Source organism: Aspergillus tanneri (genome assembly GCF_003426965.1).
Source record: "Aspergillus tanneri strain NIH1004 chromosome Unknown AapTan_3_pilon_pilon_pilon, whole genome shotgun sequence".
Taxonomy (NCBI): Eukaryota; Fungi; Ascomycota; class Eurotiomycetes; order Eurotiales; family Aspergillaceae; genus Aspergillus; species Aspergillus tanneri.
In genome coordinates, this window is record NW_022984630.1 from 2132891 (window position 1) to 2150040 (window position 17150).

The 17150-nt window shown below is 48.6% G+C and overlaps 7 protein-coding genes across 7 annotated transcripts; 4 read left to right on the top strand and 3 right to left on the bottom strand.

Moving 5' to 3' along the window:
- Nucleotides 1-277: 277 nt before the first annotated feature.
- SF3A2 (spliceosome assembly protein PRP11) lies at nucleotides 278-1063 on the bottom strand (the record flags this gene model as incomplete). Its single annotated transcript, XM_033569185.1, has 2 exons — nucleotides 278-982; nucleotides 1052-1063. The coding sequence occupies 2 exons, from the start codon at nucleotides 1061-1063 to the stop codon at nucleotides 278-280; spliced, it is 717 nt and encodes a 238-aa protein (XP_033427991.1).
- A 200-nt stretch (nucleotides 1064-1263) lies between these two features.
- Nucleotides 1264-3265, top strand: ATNIH1004_004516 (putative tubulin-specific chaperone; the record flags this gene model as incomplete). Its single annotated transcript, XM_033569186.1, has 4 exons — nucleotides 1264-1435; nucleotides 1509-1962; nucleotides 2012-2099; nucleotides 2162-3265. The coding sequence occupies 4 exons, from the start codon at nucleotides 1264-1266 to the stop codon at nucleotides 3263-3265; spliced, it is 1818 nt and encodes a 605-aa protein (XP_033427992.1).
- A 464-nt stretch (nucleotides 3266-3729) lies between these two features.
- ATNIH1004_004517 (uncharacterized protein) lies at nucleotides 3730-4295 on the top strand (the record flags this gene model as incomplete). The annotated part of the gene is made up of 2 exons (XM_033569187.1): nucleotides 3730-3882; nucleotides 4128-4295. The coding sequence occupies 2 exons, from the start codon at nucleotides 3730-3732 to the stop codon at nucleotides 4293-4295; spliced, it is 321 nt and encodes a 106-aa protein (XP_033427993.1).
- A 2318-nt stretch (nucleotides 4296-6613) lies between these two features.
- ATNIH1004_004518 (putative formin binding protein) lies at nucleotides 6614-7350 on the top strand (the record flags this gene model as incomplete). Its single annotated transcript, XM_033569188.1, has 2 exons — nucleotides 6614-6637; nucleotides 6700-7350. 2 exons carry the CDS (start codon nucleotides 6614-6616, stop codon nucleotides 7348-7350), a joined length of 675 nt encoding a protein of 224 aa, XP_033427994.1.
- Nucleotides 7351-9131: 1781 nt separating this feature from the next.
- On the top strand, nucleotides 9132-11752 carry ATNIH1004_004519 (putative C6 finger domain protein; the record flags this gene model as incomplete). The annotated part of the gene is made up of 3 exons (XM_033569189.1): nucleotides 9132-10115; nucleotides 10431-10836; nucleotides 10887-11752. 3 exons carry the CDS (start codon nucleotides 9132-9134, stop codon nucleotides 11750-11752), a joined length of 2256 nt encoding a protein of 751 aa, XP_033427995.1.
- Nucleotides 11753-12410: 658 nt separating this feature from the next.
- Nucleotides 12411-13718, bottom strand: ATNIH1004_004520 (D-mandelate dehydrogenase-like dehydrogenase; the record flags this gene model as incomplete). The annotated part of the gene is made up of 5 exons (XM_033569190.1): nucleotides 12411-12509; nucleotides 12578-12817; nucleotides 12888-13297; nucleotides 13376-13590; nucleotides 13666-13718. 5 exons carry the CDS (start codon nucleotides 13716-13718, stop codon nucleotides 12411-12413), a joined length of 1017 nt encoding a protein of 338 aa, XP_033427996.1.
- Nucleotides 13719-14834: 1116 nt separating this feature from the next.
- On the bottom strand, nucleotides 14835-16755 carry HTS1 (histidine--tRNA ligase; the record flags this gene model as incomplete). Its single annotated transcript, XM_033569191.1, has 4 exons — nucleotides 14835-15725; nucleotides 15777-15991; nucleotides 16066-16099; nucleotides 16165-16755. 4 exons carry the CDS (start codon nucleotides 16753-16755, stop codon nucleotides 14835-14837), a joined length of 1731 nt encoding a protein of 576 aa, XP_033427997.1.
- Between the last annotated feature and the right edge of the window lie 395 nt (nucleotides 16756-17150).

Genomic DNA, 17150 nt, shown 5'->3' on the forward strand with positions numbered 1-17150 from the left:
CTTAGTTAGCGTACAGTTGGCCCAGCGATCTCTGGCCAAATTCCAGTACATGACTATGTTACATTCAATGCACATTAGACGGTCAATGTAGTTAACTGAGCTAAAGTCGCCTTAAGACTCTTAGTGTACAAGTCAACCGTCGAGGTAAAGGTACTAAGTCACATTATCTGCGAGATAGAAGAACACCATGAAACGCCATATGAACCCCTTCGATGAACAACAACGCATGCCATCAACTTTTGCACCCAGCCAATTAAACCCTCTTCACACAAGCAACTCAAGCCTTATGGTCCACTGGTGCCAGACCAGGAACCCCGCTGAATCTCTCCTCACGCTCTGTTTTAAACATGATCTGGATCCAGAACTCCTTACTATCTTCATCGAACCAAGTCCAATACCGACCCTCTCTGCGATCAATCTCTCTAGCCTGGAGCTTGAAGCCACAAGTCTGGTACGGCTCCGCCGCCACAACGAGATACTGGAAGTTCTTGTCCGGAGGTTCCTCTACTTTCTGCTCGAAGGCAGACATGAAACGTACCCGAGGCTGAACTCCTGGCGTAATTTCCTGATACTGCAACTGGAACAACAGCCCCAACTGTCGCGTCAACGGGTCCCGAATCTTCGTGATCTTGTAACCCGGCCGTCCGATCTTGATCGTCTGCTTCTTGACCTGCACGCCCATTGCGCCCGGCAGCGTGGACGGGTCCTGGTTCTTCCCTTCCCGCTGCTCTCGGGCCGCACGTCGCGCAAGGTTCGTTTGATGTTTGCGGCCTTGGGTGTGGGCAAGGTAGGAGCCATCGTTCTGATGAACCGTCAGACATAGACGGCACTCGAAGCTTCCCACATGGTTCTTGAAGAAATATGGATCTTTATCGAGGTCGATCGTCTCGAGAGCGAGCTTGCGTAGTCGTTCGCGACGGTCCGCATTGCTCGCGGACTGCGATGCGACACCACCGCCGCCGAATTTGGATCCTGCACGGTTCTTGGGACAGGTCAGGATCTTACATAGCAGGAATATCAGGTAGATAAAACAAGGAAAAGATACACTTACCTGGAAATCCATACTGAGATCACCCTGGTGACACTCGGTGGTGAGGAACGGCGAAACTTCGAATGGTTGACGATAAGCTTCGGCGGGAAATTCGTTGTATTATGTAAGCGAACAAGAGGACCTGCGATTGGCCAGTTAGGACGACGCTTCGAATCGATGTTTGGACTCGCATGGATGAAGCTGCCAGAAATTAATTGGACTGGTGCGCAGTGATGGACGCAACTTGTTCTGTCAGTCAGAGGCGATCATATAACGGTGATCTGTGCACCATTCGCTATATTGGAAAGGTAGAGGGTACCAGCGGCGAGTGGCTCGGGGTCGAATGGGATGACGCGACTCGAGGGAAGCACTCTGGAGAACATCAAGGAGTGAGATATTTTACATGTATTGCATCCACCTCTTTAACCCACGCGCAATTTCCTGGTTGTTAGACTGCATATGCTCATACATATCCTAGGTAGACGCAAACAGCCCACAGCCGGGTCGTTCGTGCGTCCATCTCGGGCGGCGGACAAACCCCGAGGCTTTCTCGAGGCATTACGGGAGAAATACGCCCCGGAGTTAGAGCAGAGCCCTGCAAGTCAAAAGTTGGACGGACCTGTCCCCGATGGCTCTCTTCAAAAGCCTATTGAAATCAGCGGAAAGGTTGTGGAAGAAGTCGGCTTTGACAAGATCCGGAAGCAACTTGCAGAGCTCCAGGAGCTGAAGATCGTGCTTCTAGACGGACTGCGTGTTGTGGGCACTCTTTCATATGCAGCGGAACTGAAACAAATTGAGTCTGCATGTAGAGAGATTGAGCAAACTTGTCCCAAAATCACCATTTTGGATCTCAGTCGAAATCTCCTGACTAGTTGGACAGAGGTTATGGGAATATGTGACCGACTCAGGAACTTGAAAGTATTGAAGTTGAAGTAGGTACTGGATGAGAACCTATAGGGTGCAAGGCTGACTGAGTTGCAGCGGCAATCGGTTGGACCCTGTTGAGGGCAGTTTGAAGTTTGCCATTACTGAACTTCACTTGGATGATACCCTCTTGGCTTGGGATGAGGTATGTCTACGAAATGGAAACAATTACTGCAGGGAGGCTAGGCTGATTGCATGGCCCTTTAGATATCAGCTTTGACTTATCAATGTCCATGCATCACCACTTTGTCCACTGCTGCAAACCAGATCTCGACAATCCCAGTATCTGTATCGAACACCATCACGACGTTGAACCTTGAGCACAACGAGATTTCTTCCCTTTCCTCAATCATGCCACTCACATCACTATCAAACATCGAACACCTCTCGCTGCGAGGAAACTGCATTGATGCAATCCACGAACGCAACCAAACTGAAGAGCCTATCCGGTTTTCACCCACACTAAAATCCGTCGATTTATCACGAAACCAAATCAACATGTGGTCATTCGTGGATGAACTTCAACACGTATTCCCCGGTCTACAAATCCTTCGAATATCCGGAAATCCCCTCTACGACCAAGCGGTGGGGCCGTCAGCTATCACCGGCATGCCAGAGAAACCAATGACGGTTGACGAGGCATACATGTTGACGCTCTCTCGACTCTCGTCACTGCTGGTTCTCAACTTTGGAAACATCACCGCGAAGGATCGCAGTAACGGAGAACTATACTATCTTTCGCTCGTTGGAAGGGAGTTATCCGCCGCTCCAGAGACAGCGAAACGGGACGTCCTCGCGAGACATCCTCGGTATAGCGAGCTATGTCACATCCACGGCGAGCCCATAATTAAAAGGGCTTCGGATTCGACGGGACCTAATGCGTCGGTGAATCCGCGATCTGTTGCAGCACGATTGTTGAAGATAGCGTTTCACCTGCCATCATCGTCTTCCACATCCCCGTCATCAGAAGATGTCGTGAAAGTCAAAGAAATCCCTAGATCCTTTGATACATACCAGGTGAAAGCCATTGTCTCACGGCTGTTTGGTCTGCCGCCTTACGAATGCAGGTTGATCTGGGAGACGGATGAAATGGATCCAGTGAGTAAAGAGAATATGGGGGATATAGATGGATGGGATAGCGAGGAGGAGGGCAGTGCAATGCAAGATAGGAAACTGGTGAATTTGGGCGATAGCGTGAAATTTGCCAAAAGGGAGGTGGAGCTTGTGGATTGTACCAAGGATATTGGGTACTGGTTTGAAGCAGATTTAACGGAGGCGAGAGTCAGAGTCGAAGTTTTGTCTCGCTCATGATGGCAGAGATAACAATTTATGCTACATGGGGGATTCTGGGCCATTTTTGTAAACTATGATGCCTTGGATATCCATTATTATGCATCGAAGCTTTGTACTAACATTAAAACAGAGCTCCCGGATTCCCTCTCATAGGCTGGAGTCTAACGCTATGAATGCAAGATGCATTAGGTGGTACATGGCGATGTGGCCTTTGTTTGGGGCATGAATATCGTTGTATCTCGGGTGCCTCAATTCGAGAGTTAATGTAATTTATATATCATTTGGCGGCTACCTACGACCAATCTCCCACTTATCATGCAGCCGCCGAGGGCTACAATCCTTGTCAATGCAATTTGCCAGGATTTACACGAGTCCAGCTGAGCAGGGCTATAAATACTCGATTGTTCCAGCGTTGGCTTGTACTAGAGAATCAACTCTTCCCCCTTATCGTGCAAATTTCTATTCACCGAAGACCGAACGCCATGCGCGTTGAGAGCGACGACGCCGCCGAATGGCAGTTTCTTACTGCGGTCTACCCGCTGTTCAAAGTAAGCCTGCCCCATATTGAAGGTCTCCCCACGACATTGCAAGGAGTGACCGCCGCTGAAGATACTATCATCTGTATTCGGTTCGATGTCCGAGCCACTTCCCTCCAGCTAGAACAAGTGCAACCCAACAAATACTAGACGAAAACAATTTCAGTAGGTTTTGTTTTTGTGCTGTATTCCCTCTTGACGGTATTTGAGGGCCTTCCGGATGATAAAGTGCTGTAGAATCGGAGAAAGGGAAATTTGGTTGCTCCTCCTTCGACTGAGGTACGTTTACGTCGAAGTCCTAGAACATGAGCATTTGACCAAGATGAGTCTAACCTAATTACTAGATATGCCTCAAATACCCAAGACTTGCGGTGATCAAAAGCGAGCTAGAGAGCGTGGCCCTATATGAAGAGGGAAGTATCGATGCGCCAGGTCATCATCCACCAAAGGGCAATACTACATTTGCTGCTTCATTTCAGAAGGTGATCCTCGATATGCACAAACCCCAATAGACCATATAGAAGTCACCAAAAGATATAACAGTTCAGCAAAACAGTGGATGGGATCTTTCGTGATGTCTTGGGCACGACATTTCAGGAGGTTGTCACCAAAACTTCCCGAAGTAACGAGATTGTAGCCATCCCGCGTGCATATAAGTTCAGCCAGTGATTCGAGTCTCTTTTCGAAAAGCTTGAACGCATTACTTGTCAATCGGCACACTGTGCTATGATTCATCTCTAGTTTTCTCTAGCCCGAATTCAATCTCCTCATTGAAGCATCTACAAAGAAGGGCTGGTTGGCAGCGAAGTGTCGATGGTAAGTCCCTTGGCTGACTTGTGCAAATCAAATCAAACAGCACCGTGAGTCTAACAGTTTTATATAGTCTACCGTATTACCGTGTAGATCGGGCGATTTCTCGCTGCAATCCGGACAATGTCTGTGATTGCCTAGCGCCTCTATGCCTGACGAGCTAACAGGCTATCTGATTCGATGATCAAGACATAACGTCCGGTTCTGGGAGAATGGATACGGACAATTGTCCGCCTCAGTTGATGATCAGCCTGCAAAACCTAGTCGAAAAGGGCCTGCTGCCTTGCTACGGCCGGTAGCATCGAGCTATGTCAGTTCGAAACCGAGGACCGTAAAACTGTCCAGCTTATCCTCGCAATTTCCCTTTTTCACTTGTATAGCAGCCACTTGCCTCGAGGGAACTGTTCCTTAGACAATTTTTTTGTCCAAGCTCTACCGGAAGGTTCTGAGATCGACAATTGCTGGCAGCCATATCTACCATGCAGGCTCTAGCCCGTACCAGTAGAGTCCCAACTGGACATGGACGAGCAGGTGGTTTCGTTCGGCATTTTTCTTCTGGAGATAGAAACAATAGAACCAGCATATACTACTGCTGATGAGCTCGATTACGAAACGCTACTCCCATGCAAAGCTTTGGTGCTTGAGAGATCCTGGCTGAGTGGAAGCGTAAAGTCGGCCACGGCTACCTTCAAATCAACAACGATGTACATCGTATCCAGAAGGGCATGAAGGTAGAAATGGTTTCCTTGAGATAAATTTCGAGTAACTCACTGATATTATTTAGCCAGTGACTGGGCAATCGAGCAGAAAGTGCACTTGATTTCCATTTCCTTTGGGCTAGATTACCGAGATCCCGGAATTGATAGATCCATCCATAGAGCTTCGCAAGCGGGGCAATATCCTGTTAGCTGCCTCTACCAACGATAGGACATTCCCCGCAGATAGATCTAATATGATCTGCATCCATGACAGTGATGGGAATGGCAACGACGGGGGGATCAGTCAAATCCTAAGCCAAACGCCGAGAAGTTTACCACCTTGGGGATCTCAATTACTTCTCGATGGAAAGGGCAGACTGTGTTCAAAAGTGGCATATCTATGCAACTCCCACTGCCGTGGGAATTTTGGCAAGTGTCTTCGAGTTTGTCAGGATTAAATGCAACCTCAGTCTGTACGAACAAGAATGCCTCTATGGGCTAGACGGCGTGCTCCAGATTTTACGCCTCCTGTCGTATCCTAGGAACGATTACTATCCTAACACCCTCAAGGTTGTGGAATGGAAAGACGAGTGAAAAAGAGATCGTCGGTAGAATTAGGGATGCCCTTCTTGCATGAGCACCTGCGTTTAATTATATGTGATCTATGTAGAAGAAGTCAAATTCTTGTTGATTTTGGATCAGTACACCCGCCAGCCCGACAGTCTCGAAGTCGATGTGGCAAGTTTTTATATTTGTACATTAGATCAATTGCTTTGTTTGCTATCTTTTCAATATTATAGAGAATTTTGTACATGCTACGGCAATCAAGTTAAAAATGTGGTTCCAGTAAGGCAAGATATATGCTCTGAACTAGAACTAATGGGTTGCTTCAAGGATTCACATTTCATGGTAGAAAAAGTGTTACTAGATACCTGGGGTGATCTACGAGTATTATCTTTTTCATCCCTACCTTTAATTTAATTTTCACTGCCCATGCCCGTTTGAAGGCTAATGGTTTAATAGAACAAGAGAAACATACTAGAAGAAGCGAATGGCCATGCTCCTAGCATATAATTCAACACGAGTCACTTAGAGTAATAGAACGTAGCAAATCTTATATTATACAAATTCGTATGCCCAAAAATAGTGAAAGTCTAGTACTTCAGTCAATTATTTCGGGTATATTTTCATTGCATATTGATGTGAGGCTACCGTATCGGGACTAGCTCCGGTCCCACAAATAGAAAGTGTCAACTTGCGGACAAGACAGTGATATCATCGGCAATCTAGCTCAGTGCTCCTGAAGAACTAACTTATCAACTATGGCGGAGTACTGGAAGTCAGCAGTAGGTCCCATCCTTCTGTATCCTTTCTTTTGCCCTGCCATGGATGTACTGACACACTTTAGCCTAGATATTGGTGCAAGCAATGCAAGATATTCATCCGCGACACCCCCTTCGAGAAATCTCAACACGAAGCCACAGGAAAGCACCAAGGAAACCTGAAACGGTTTCTACGTGATATTCATCGAGATAATGAGCGCGAACAGCGAGAGACCCAGAAAGCAAAGAATGAGGTCGAGCGATTACGGCAGACTGTCGCGGGGTCGGCCGCTGGCAATGACAGCAATCAAGCACCCTGGAAACGGGCGGCCTCTCCCGTCTCGAAACCCGTTGAGAGACCTGTTTCCATAGAAGAGAGGAAGAAACAAATGGCGCAGTTGGCGGACATGGGTGTTGCGATTCCGGAGGAGTACCGTGGTGATATGGCTCTGGCGGGTGAATGGCAGACGATTTCTGAAACGGTCATCGGGTTAGATGCGGACAGACAGAAGTCAAAGCTATCACTGGGAGTGCGCAAGAGAAAACATGAAGGGGATGAAGAAGAGGAGGAAGCTAAGAAGGAGGCCGAGCGATTTGTGAGCAAGGCCTGGGGATCAAGGACTCGGCAGTATCCCGGGGCTCAGGACGATACCGACTTAGATGAGCTGCTCGCGTCTACAAAAGATATTAAAAAGAAAGGAGCCATCGACATCGGATACAACTCTCGCTGGAAATGATCAGGAGGGGTCCAGGGTACGACCGAAAAATGAGGGCGAAGCACCGATTCCAGAGATGGAGCAACCAGTGCTTCCCAAGGCAGAACCTGTGACATCCTCTGTCTCCGGGGTCAAGAAAGAACTGGAAGATGTAGTGGGAGGAGTCGTTTTCAAGAAACGCAAGCCGAAGGCTATGAAGAAATAACATTGGGCCATCGTTATCTACAATACATGAAACGCCCGGCGCATCATCGTTCTAAAGGCTAGGTTGAATAGCGAGCTTGTCGACCGTGCTTGGCCTTATGGCCCGGAACACGATAGTATGGCTCTCTTACCTACCACTTGACTCGGTGAACAGGAGACGGTACTGGAAAGTGCACTTACCGTATTACCGCCAGAATTAGCTACCGGGTATTGGTAATAACCTTCTCGAAATGCCTGTTGGCTCGAAGATTCCGGTTCATCGGGATTGATGGCTTGGATACCGTGACCTCAGGTCTGAGTATAAGACAAGGAGACTTGAGCTTCGGTGTTGGGATGTCCATAGGGCGAGCATTTCCATTTTAAAGTGACTAGTCTGTGATGAAAAGATTGGAAGCATGTAGATTCAGAGAGTTAACTAATAATCATTATACGGATATTAGGTAAGGTATATAGATTAACTAAGTTGATTTCGATCAGTGAGTAACAGTAGAATTGCTTAATTTTTTCTGCCCGTATAGTATTATAGGAAAGAAAGAATAGGGCATGCACACAAGTTAACCGGGAATAGTCTTGTAAGAAATTAAGAGGAAGATATTCGATGGAGATTCTGGAAAGCCGGGATTTGGTGAATGGAATTCCTGCCTTAAAATTCGGACACTTCGCCGTTTCCCCAATCCAAAAGCTTGGGCCGGTCAAGTTCTCTTCGTCTTTTGTCGCAACCCCCAGTCGTCCGCCTTTACCCCAGATGCGGTGCCTATCAGTCTGGATTTTTAGTGCCCTGGTGGAATAGCATCTGACTAGCTTCTTTTCGCTTTGTTTTTTTGGATGTGCTTGGTAAGTGAACGACTTTATCTCCTCATTGCTTGTCTTGTTCCTGCCACTCGAGACCTCCTCTACAGCAAGTTCCCGGCGATCGATCAATCTCAACTTGCTACTTCCTCGTGGCCTTTTTCGCCTGCAATCGGTCTCGATATCTTGGAGTGATACTGCGGTGATAGTTCTGTACGCTGCAGGCTCGGGTAGAAGCCATCCGGTTGCGTTGACCTCCGATGAGAATAGAATGAATGCATGACCCCCCAAGCATCAGCCTGGGTCGAATCGCAGGATTTATCGAGGGTAGCGAGGCTTGGATGTGTGAGTTGATGCGCGATTATGAGATGTGCATGCGCTCGTCATGTTGCGCCAGCCAACCCTTGAGATACTGCCTATATCGAAATTCTTTTCCCATTGAGGTCATGCGCGGATCAGGAAGACCCTTGCCTCTTCGTCCCCTTCAATTTTCTTTGCAATCACTGGTGCAATCCTTTTTACATGGGCACTACAGTCAAGCAACTTAACCTGCATTGATCTCTGTCCACTAACAGTCGGTTTTCAGAGTTACAGAGACTACATTCTGACGGACGGCCGACCCGACGAAAAGTCTTTTTCGATCACGGAGAATACTCTTAGCTGTATAAATTCTATCTCTCTCTCTGTCTGTCTCTCTATCGGCGATCGAGTTATTTTTCTTGAAGATTTACGTCAAATTTTTGTCTCGCTCGTTCCTATCGGAATCATTCCTCCGTACGTGCACGACTCGGAGAATAACCGCGATTCAGATGGCGGACACGACAGAACAAGCAAACCCGTCGAAGGAGACGCCCAAACCTGTTGGCGAATCAACCGATGCGCTTTCTGCGGAAATGGGCAATCCAGACCTCGACTCGACCTTCGCTAGTCTGGACACCTCACTTCCTCCGATAGATAAGTCCTTGCCGGCAATGGACGCGCCCATCCCAAGTATCGACTCATCACTGCCACCGATGGACTCGGCAATACCATCGTTGCCACCAATTGATACATCCCTACCTCCGTTGGACACCACCCTACCCGCTGTGGATTCGAACATGGACACAAACTTTTCGTTTACGGATACAAAACAGGTTGACACAGAAATTGTGGAATCAGAGCCTATGGGATCCGAACCCGCAGTATCTGGCGTCGCTACTGGGCTTATGGGAGGCATCACCACTACTGACTCTTCTTACCAACCTTCCAATGGCGCGTATCCGCAGCATTACACGCCGCAACAGCAGCAGCAACAGCAACAACCACCGCAACAGAATCAACAATCGCAATCGCAACCGCAATATCAACAACAGCATTCGCTACAGCAACAGCCGCCGCAGCAGCCTACGCCGTCACAGCCATATTCTTCGCCCACGCCACAGCATCAAGGGCAGCAACAGGGCCATCCACCGGTGCATCAGCAACAGTTCCAACAACAAACCCAGGAGATATACCACAGCAATCAACCCTCACCGAATTCTATGAGTGCCCCTTCGATGCAGACGATGGATCACCAGGCATCGCATATCCCACAAGCACCCATCGGATCGCCCATGCCGGCGATGGCATCGGTGGGGCAATACATGACAGGCTATCCAACGGACATGGGGCAGATGGGAATGAATTCGAACGCGCAAATGCGCTATCAGCTCCCAGGCGATCCGAACAAGATGCTGTCGAGTGCACGGCACAAGAAGGAAGTGAAGCGTAGGACGAAAACCGGATGTCTTACATGCCGAAAACGACGCATTAAGGTACGTGACATGGAAATCGTGTTAAATTAGAAACCAGGACTCCTTGGATGGAGGGCCAACGACGAGCATTGCGGTGGTGGGTTTGGGAGGTTGAGAAGAAGCGTGCGTTGTGTCGCTTCGGCTCGCGTCCAGCCCACCACGGACTGCAGACGAACCCCGCCATTTTTTCCGCTTGTTATTGTTGCTGCTCCCACCCCGTTTCACTTGTGCGTTTGCTGCTGCGTCTTGCCTTCCTGATTCCCACCCAGCTTGGCCTCTCTTCCTCCCTTTTACTTGCATTCCCCTCTCGCTAACCTGCTGCTGTTCCGTTGACAGTGCGACGAAGGCCATCCCGTCTGCCGAAACTGCGTCAAGAGTAAACGTGAATGTCTGGGCTACGATCCAGTGTTCAAACCGCAGCCAACCCCTTCTGCTATCCAACCAGCTCCCAATCCTCATCCTTCGCTGGTCGTTAATCCCCAGGACCCTTCTTCCTCCTCGTCGCCGTCGTACCCAGCTGCACCTCCTGGTTACGTCCCGGCAGTCACCCAACCCTTCGCTCCGTCCGAGTCACCTAGCACTTCCACCGAAAAATTCGAATACGGTGCGACGATCGATCCGGCGTTGGATGGAAATAATCCGTCGAACATGGCGAGTATACGCAATGCGACCGACGGAGGTTTGCAGCCGACAGTCAACCCGGCAACCACAACCACTGCTTCGGACCCTACTAGTTTCAGAGGTGAGCCACGAACACGGATCGTCCGCCTGCTCCTTCTAACACCTTGACAGTCAAACAAGTCCAAGTGAGCGACCTCCTCGCATTGCGAGGCATTCCTCCCCCTCCCCCTCATCCGATTACCGCCCTCCCGCCGAACCGCCTCGAGGAGATCCAAGCAGTGTTCCTGGCTACGTACGCCCCGGCGATCGACAAGTTCTTTGAGACCCGTTGGTTCCAGGACAAGGCCTTGACACATCTGATGGGCAACGCGCAACTTATGGCTGAGTATTCGGCATTGATCGATGCTTTTAACGATCGAAACCTCAGCGATCCCAATGTTGTCGCGCGACTGGAGAGCTTCGAAGCATCTGTAGTGTGGAGCACTATGACTTTGTGCCGTCATGTCATGAGCGTTTCGAATGGGACTCATGGACAAGATTATGATCTCCTGGCCTCGTCCAAACGACTCGATGTGATTGAGGCTATGATCACGGGAGAACATCTCGACTCCAATCCTTTGGCGCAGTTTCCACCCCGGGAAACCCCCGCCAATCCGCCCTCCCTTGCTGATCAATTGGCCCAGCGGTCGCTGGATTTTTGGAGCGCTATTGGGCATTTCTTGACGCTTCATGATAACGAGGCCAGCTCGGCCAAAGAGATCGATGATACCCTGGCCCGTTGCCGCACGCTCTTGGATACGTTTGAAAATCGCGACGTCACATATTCCATCGCTATCGCTCGTCATCTCGGACAGCGGTGGGCGGATTTTCCGCGCAGCTTCCCGCAGCCCATCACGACCAACGAGAAGGACTCTGGGGCCAAGTTGTATGTTGCCCAGAAGTTCCTCGAACAGGAAGCCGGTGGCAAAGGGACCACGCAAGTGATCAAACGCGTCTGCGGGATGGTTCTCCGATCCTGGATCGTTTCACGAGAATAGGAATGCGCCTTTCTATCTACAATAAAGTCTGTTGTTGCAACCTGTAACTTGAAAAAAGCGGATGGTAGAAATTTTTCCGGTGGTTTAATGTTTCACTTGAAATATTGGTCTCACCTTGGTTTATCTTATATCTCTCTTTCTTCCATTCTATTCTTTGTTCTTTTTCTTTTCTTTTCTTTTTTATATCATTTTCAACCGGGAAGACATGGTTCAGGAGTTTATTGTGAGTGTCAATTATGTTGGGTCATGGCAGCACAACGGCGTTCTGGCTGCATTCCCACATGGAAACTCACCCATTGGAATTTATTCGCACATATACCAAATGGCCTAGGTAGTTGTGTGAACTTCACCGGACACCTATGAGTTCTAGTCGGCTATGTGGTTCTACAATGAAGTAAATATTATGCACCATCCGGCGAGAGGCGCATTCATTCCTCTAATTTGTTTTTGTATATACTTGGACTACTTGATTAAAGATGTAGTTATCAAAAACTTGTTCAATTAAGCGAATACTCTATCTTGTCTCATAGTCTGGCTTAAGTTCTACCTACCATGGCTCTGCATATAATAAAAAGTAAATGACATCTATTGATATAAACCTGTCTAGAATCTGGTATATATGTCTAAGGAATATACTAATCAAATATACCCGACGAAATTATAGATCCGCCTGTTCAGGAACAGGACTCTTCAACTTCCCAGTCTCAAGAGCCAGACGCAGATTTTCAATCGCGTACTCTTCCATGGCTGTCTGGGTCTGAGGCAGGATTAGCATTAGCATTAGCGTAGATTGATTCCTCCCAGGTATAGCTGTTAGAGACTTACTTCGACCGTCCATGTCCCCATATGCGGGACCAGCATCACATTCGGATTACGTAGAAGACCGGGATGAATTTCGGGCTCGTCTTCGAAAACATCAAGTCCGGCAGAGTAGACTTTGCCACTGTCTAGGGCGTTCACGAGGGCTTCTTCGTCCATGACGGCGCCACGGGCTGTGTTCACGACCACCACTCCATCTTTCATTTTGTCGAATTGGGGCTTGCTGATTATATGGCGTGTGTTTTTCTATATTTATCAGTATAGCTCGGCAGAGAGGCAGAAAGAGTCTGGTTTCTATCCTCAATGGAATGCTTACATTCAATGGCAGATTCAAACTGATCACATCACTAGTAGCCAATAATTCATCGAACGACACGTACTGTGCCCCGGCAGCCAATTCCTCCGTCAGCGGCCGTCGATTATGATAAATAACCCGCATTCCGAACGCCTCGGCCTTCCTCTTTAGATTCCGTCCGATCCCACCCATCCCTAGAATTCCAAGGACTTTGCCTTCCGGATCATGGCCCAGGATAGGAGCCGGTTGTCCGCGCCACTTACCCTCGCGCAGGGTCTGCATACCTACGTTGAAATTCCGCAGAGCTCCAATGATCAGAAACATATTGACATCGGCAGTTGCGTCGTCGACCGCCGTCGGAACGTTGGATACGCGTATGGGCGGATTGCGAGCGCTGCATGCGCGGACGTCTACCTGGTCGTATCCGGCTCCTAGATAGTGTTAATATATTCTAATTCGCTTCGAGAAACTCGCTCGAATGTTTGCTGGTTGATATGTAGAGGACACACCACAGTGGGCTAGGTACTTCACCGAGCTAGGAAATGCATTCACCACTTCTTCGTCCACGAGGCCTGTGATGCTTATCGAGTCAAGCGTCCGGTATATAGCGACCACGCCGCCGAGTTTGCCGGAGCGACATTCCTCGAGAAATTCAGCTCGGTTGGTGGCGGTTGGTTGGACTAATTCGGCGATTTCGCTGAGGGATTGCCAGGTTTTGGTTGCGCTGTGAAAAATAATGGTTAGGATTCGTGAGGTGGTGGCTAATCAACCTGTAGATGGACGCCGTCGATGGACGTACTGGACAATGCGCCCCAGCAGGAGAACTTTAGGTTTGACATCGGTAGCAGTCATGGTTGATTTCTGCATTTCTGTATTTCCATCTACTGTCTATGTTCTCAGTTAAACCCAGGACACTGAAATTATACATGACACATACATCGTACCTGAATTATCCGGAAATATCCAAGACGCGGAGAAATACCGGCCGAGAGAGAACAGGCACAATTGGAGTCGCGCAACCGCCCACCAGACACGAACGGTGTAGATGTAAAGGCGTACTAGAAGAGGAGCAAGACGTTTACGAGGACGGATACGAGGAACAGAAAGGAAGAGATCCGACGAGAAAGAATGGAGGAGCTGGGATTTCCTTTCTCCACTAGACGTCCCCCAGATGCCCCACCGTTATCGCCGTTATTAATCAGTCCTTTTTCTGTCTCCATTTCTTGTACTTTCATCGTCATCATCAACTTCTTCTTCTTCTTCTTCTTCTTCTTCTTCTTCTTCCCCTCTTCTCGGCCGGAAGACTACCTTTATCAATTGACTCTAACACCACCAGAGAACTCTTCCTTCGCTCGAGGATATCGGTGTGGACTCCTGCATGAACCAGCCTAGATGGCGGACAACCGAACAGTACATAATAAGCCAGTGATATATGAGACTGTCGGATTAATTCGCGAATCGGAACAGGACCGAGGAGGAGCATTCAACGGCGAATTCCGTATACGCGGCGGTTGTTCCAGGGAAAAGGATTTTTTCCACGATTAGTACGACGCAGTTTTCCTGGGATTGTTGATTATAAAAACTGCATGTTGGTCGAATGGACATTGTCATCACGAGAAATCTAATTCAACTAGCTAGTGATGGTTTGTATCCAAACGATCCATATCTGAGGTATATTACTTACATCGACCAACTACTCTGCTCGATGGTTCAAGCTGCGTTACTTGTGGAATCAGTCCTGAAGTATAGTAACCTATCAATACTACATCTAGTGCGGCCTGGTATGAGTTCGGTGAATCAAAGTCACGTCGTAATCATCTATAAATATGCTGTTTCAACTCTATGCATTTTTAGGTAGTGGTCGTCTAGATGTCGAGATGATGAGAGGGTGCTGATGGGACATGGTTCAGCACCAGAGAATGCGCAAAGAAAGTGGACCTACTACCTGCCACCCATCCTGGTATCTATCTAAGCACGCTTAAGCAACTTATTAACTTCTGTAACGAGATCATCCTGGCTGATCAACCGCCCGTCCTTCTCCGCATGTCCTTCGGGTAACCCAAGGACCTTCAACTTCACCTTGTTCGCTGCTACCTCATCCTCACCGAGGATGACAGCGAGTGGAACGCCGCCATTTTCAGCCATCTTAAACTGTTTCTCAAGTCGAGGCTTAACAGTAGCGGTGAATTCGGCTTTGATGCCCGCTTTCCAGAGCTGATCGGCAACCGCCATGCGCTCGTGCAGGAGACCATTGAATGTTTTCCCACCAAACGCCATGATAAAGACTTCCACTTCGCTCTGCCGGATAGTAGCATTGCCTTCCTGCTGCTCTTTCTCGAGTCGTTGTTTCATGATTGTAAAGATACGGTCGATGCCGAATGAAATACCCACACATGGGATCTGACGCTTGGGGCTAAACATGTTGACCAGGTTGTCATAGCGTCCACCTGCGGCAACGCTTCCCACTCCAATGGTGTTATCGTTGGATCTGTCGTCGTCATCACCGCCCTTCTTGGGCTTTGAAGACGATTTCGTCCGAGACGCATTGAACCCATCTGCGGAGGAAAGAGGAGTGACCACCTCGAAGATCAGACCGGTGTAGTAGTCAAGGCCTCGGGCGAGTGAAAGGTCGAAGGAAAGTTTATCGACCACCTTGAAGACATCTAGGTATTGGAAGAGGAGATCCATATCGTCGAGGCCCTTCTTGACGTCCTCATTCGCACAAATTTGGGAATCCGCCTTGAGCTTGCCCAACAGGTCACGACCGCCGCTGAGTTTCACGTATTCGCCAATCTTATCAGCAACTTCGGATGAGAGACCCTTGTCTTCCATCTCCTTCTTAACTTCAGCCCAGGGTGACTATCTCCAGTTAGCAAGGCATAAGGTAGAAACAGTCGGATCATCACATACTTTATCCAACTTGTCAACGGCCGAACTGATCGTGCGGATTTTATCCTCAGGCACACCCGCTACCGTGAACAAGCCGTCCAGAATTTTTCTATGATTAATTTTGATTGTGATTTCCTCACGAAGTCCAAGAGCCTCGAACACATCCACGATAATACGCACAATCTCGGCGTCGGGAATCATTGGGTCGTAGGAGCCTGCAATGTCGAAATCACACTCTAGAAACAGCGGCACGTTAGAAATTTGATCCAGGGACAAATTGATCGTCATAGAGGGGTGCGCAATGGCTTACGATAGAACTCGCGCATTCGTCCTTTGGCCACCGCCTGGTCTTAGTTAGTAAAGACATATACTAAATATATATAAACATCTCCCAAAACTAGCTGCTTACCGGTTGATCACGTCGATAGACCTTCGCAATATGATAACGCTTAATATTCTGAATCGACGAATTCATTGCCAACCACCGCGCAAACGGCACCGTCAAATCATATCTCAACGCTGTGATCTCTCCACCTTGGTCCGCCAGATCGTAGATAAGTTTCGAGTCCTCGCCGTATTTTCCCGCGAGAATCTCCTTCAGTTCAAAGACGGGAGTATCCAGGGCCGTCCCGCCATGACGCTTGAAGACATCCGTGACAGCCGAGAAGATAGAGTCCCGCAGGTTCATGTCGACGCCCATCCAGTCCCTGGTTCCTTTGGGCGTTTTGAGCTGAAAGCTCACCTTGCCCGCTTTGCCATCCTTTGCGCCCATGGTTGCCGTGTTCGGGTCTTCCAGACGATGTTGCACCGAAGAATAGAATCGAGACTGTCCGCGGAAGGGATGAGGGATGGATCTTGTTATTGCTGTCCTCGTCTGTGGATTGTCGTTGTTGTAGTGGATCAAGCGGTCACGGCGAGTCCGAACGGCTCTTCGGGAGGTGCAATGGGTGAATTCGTGTAGGGCCTTGACTGGAGTCCGAGAGGCCCAAAATTTCTGCATGAATAGATAGCGGGATCGGAGATGGCGAAGCGGGGATGGAGGGGAGCAACTGGACGGCGAAAAGTTTTTACCTGAAGTGAGTCACGTTGGGCCAGAGGGGATTAGTCATCAGCAAGCATTAATTTAGTTAACATAGTCGGACACGCTAATTATTAATAGTCCCCCAATTTAGATACTATTTGAAGTCATTTATCTCCATACAAATGAAATATATTATTAAAAACTGAGTGTAGAACTACCTAATAGGATATTTTAATCGATTATGGCCCTGAATATTGCAATTACTGCATGTGGGATGCCTTCGCTACCTGGGCCTCAGCCTGAATCTCTGCCTCCTTTGCCTGCATTATCTGGAATGCCTTATTAGTAGTTAGACTGCCTTTATCTTAAATAAA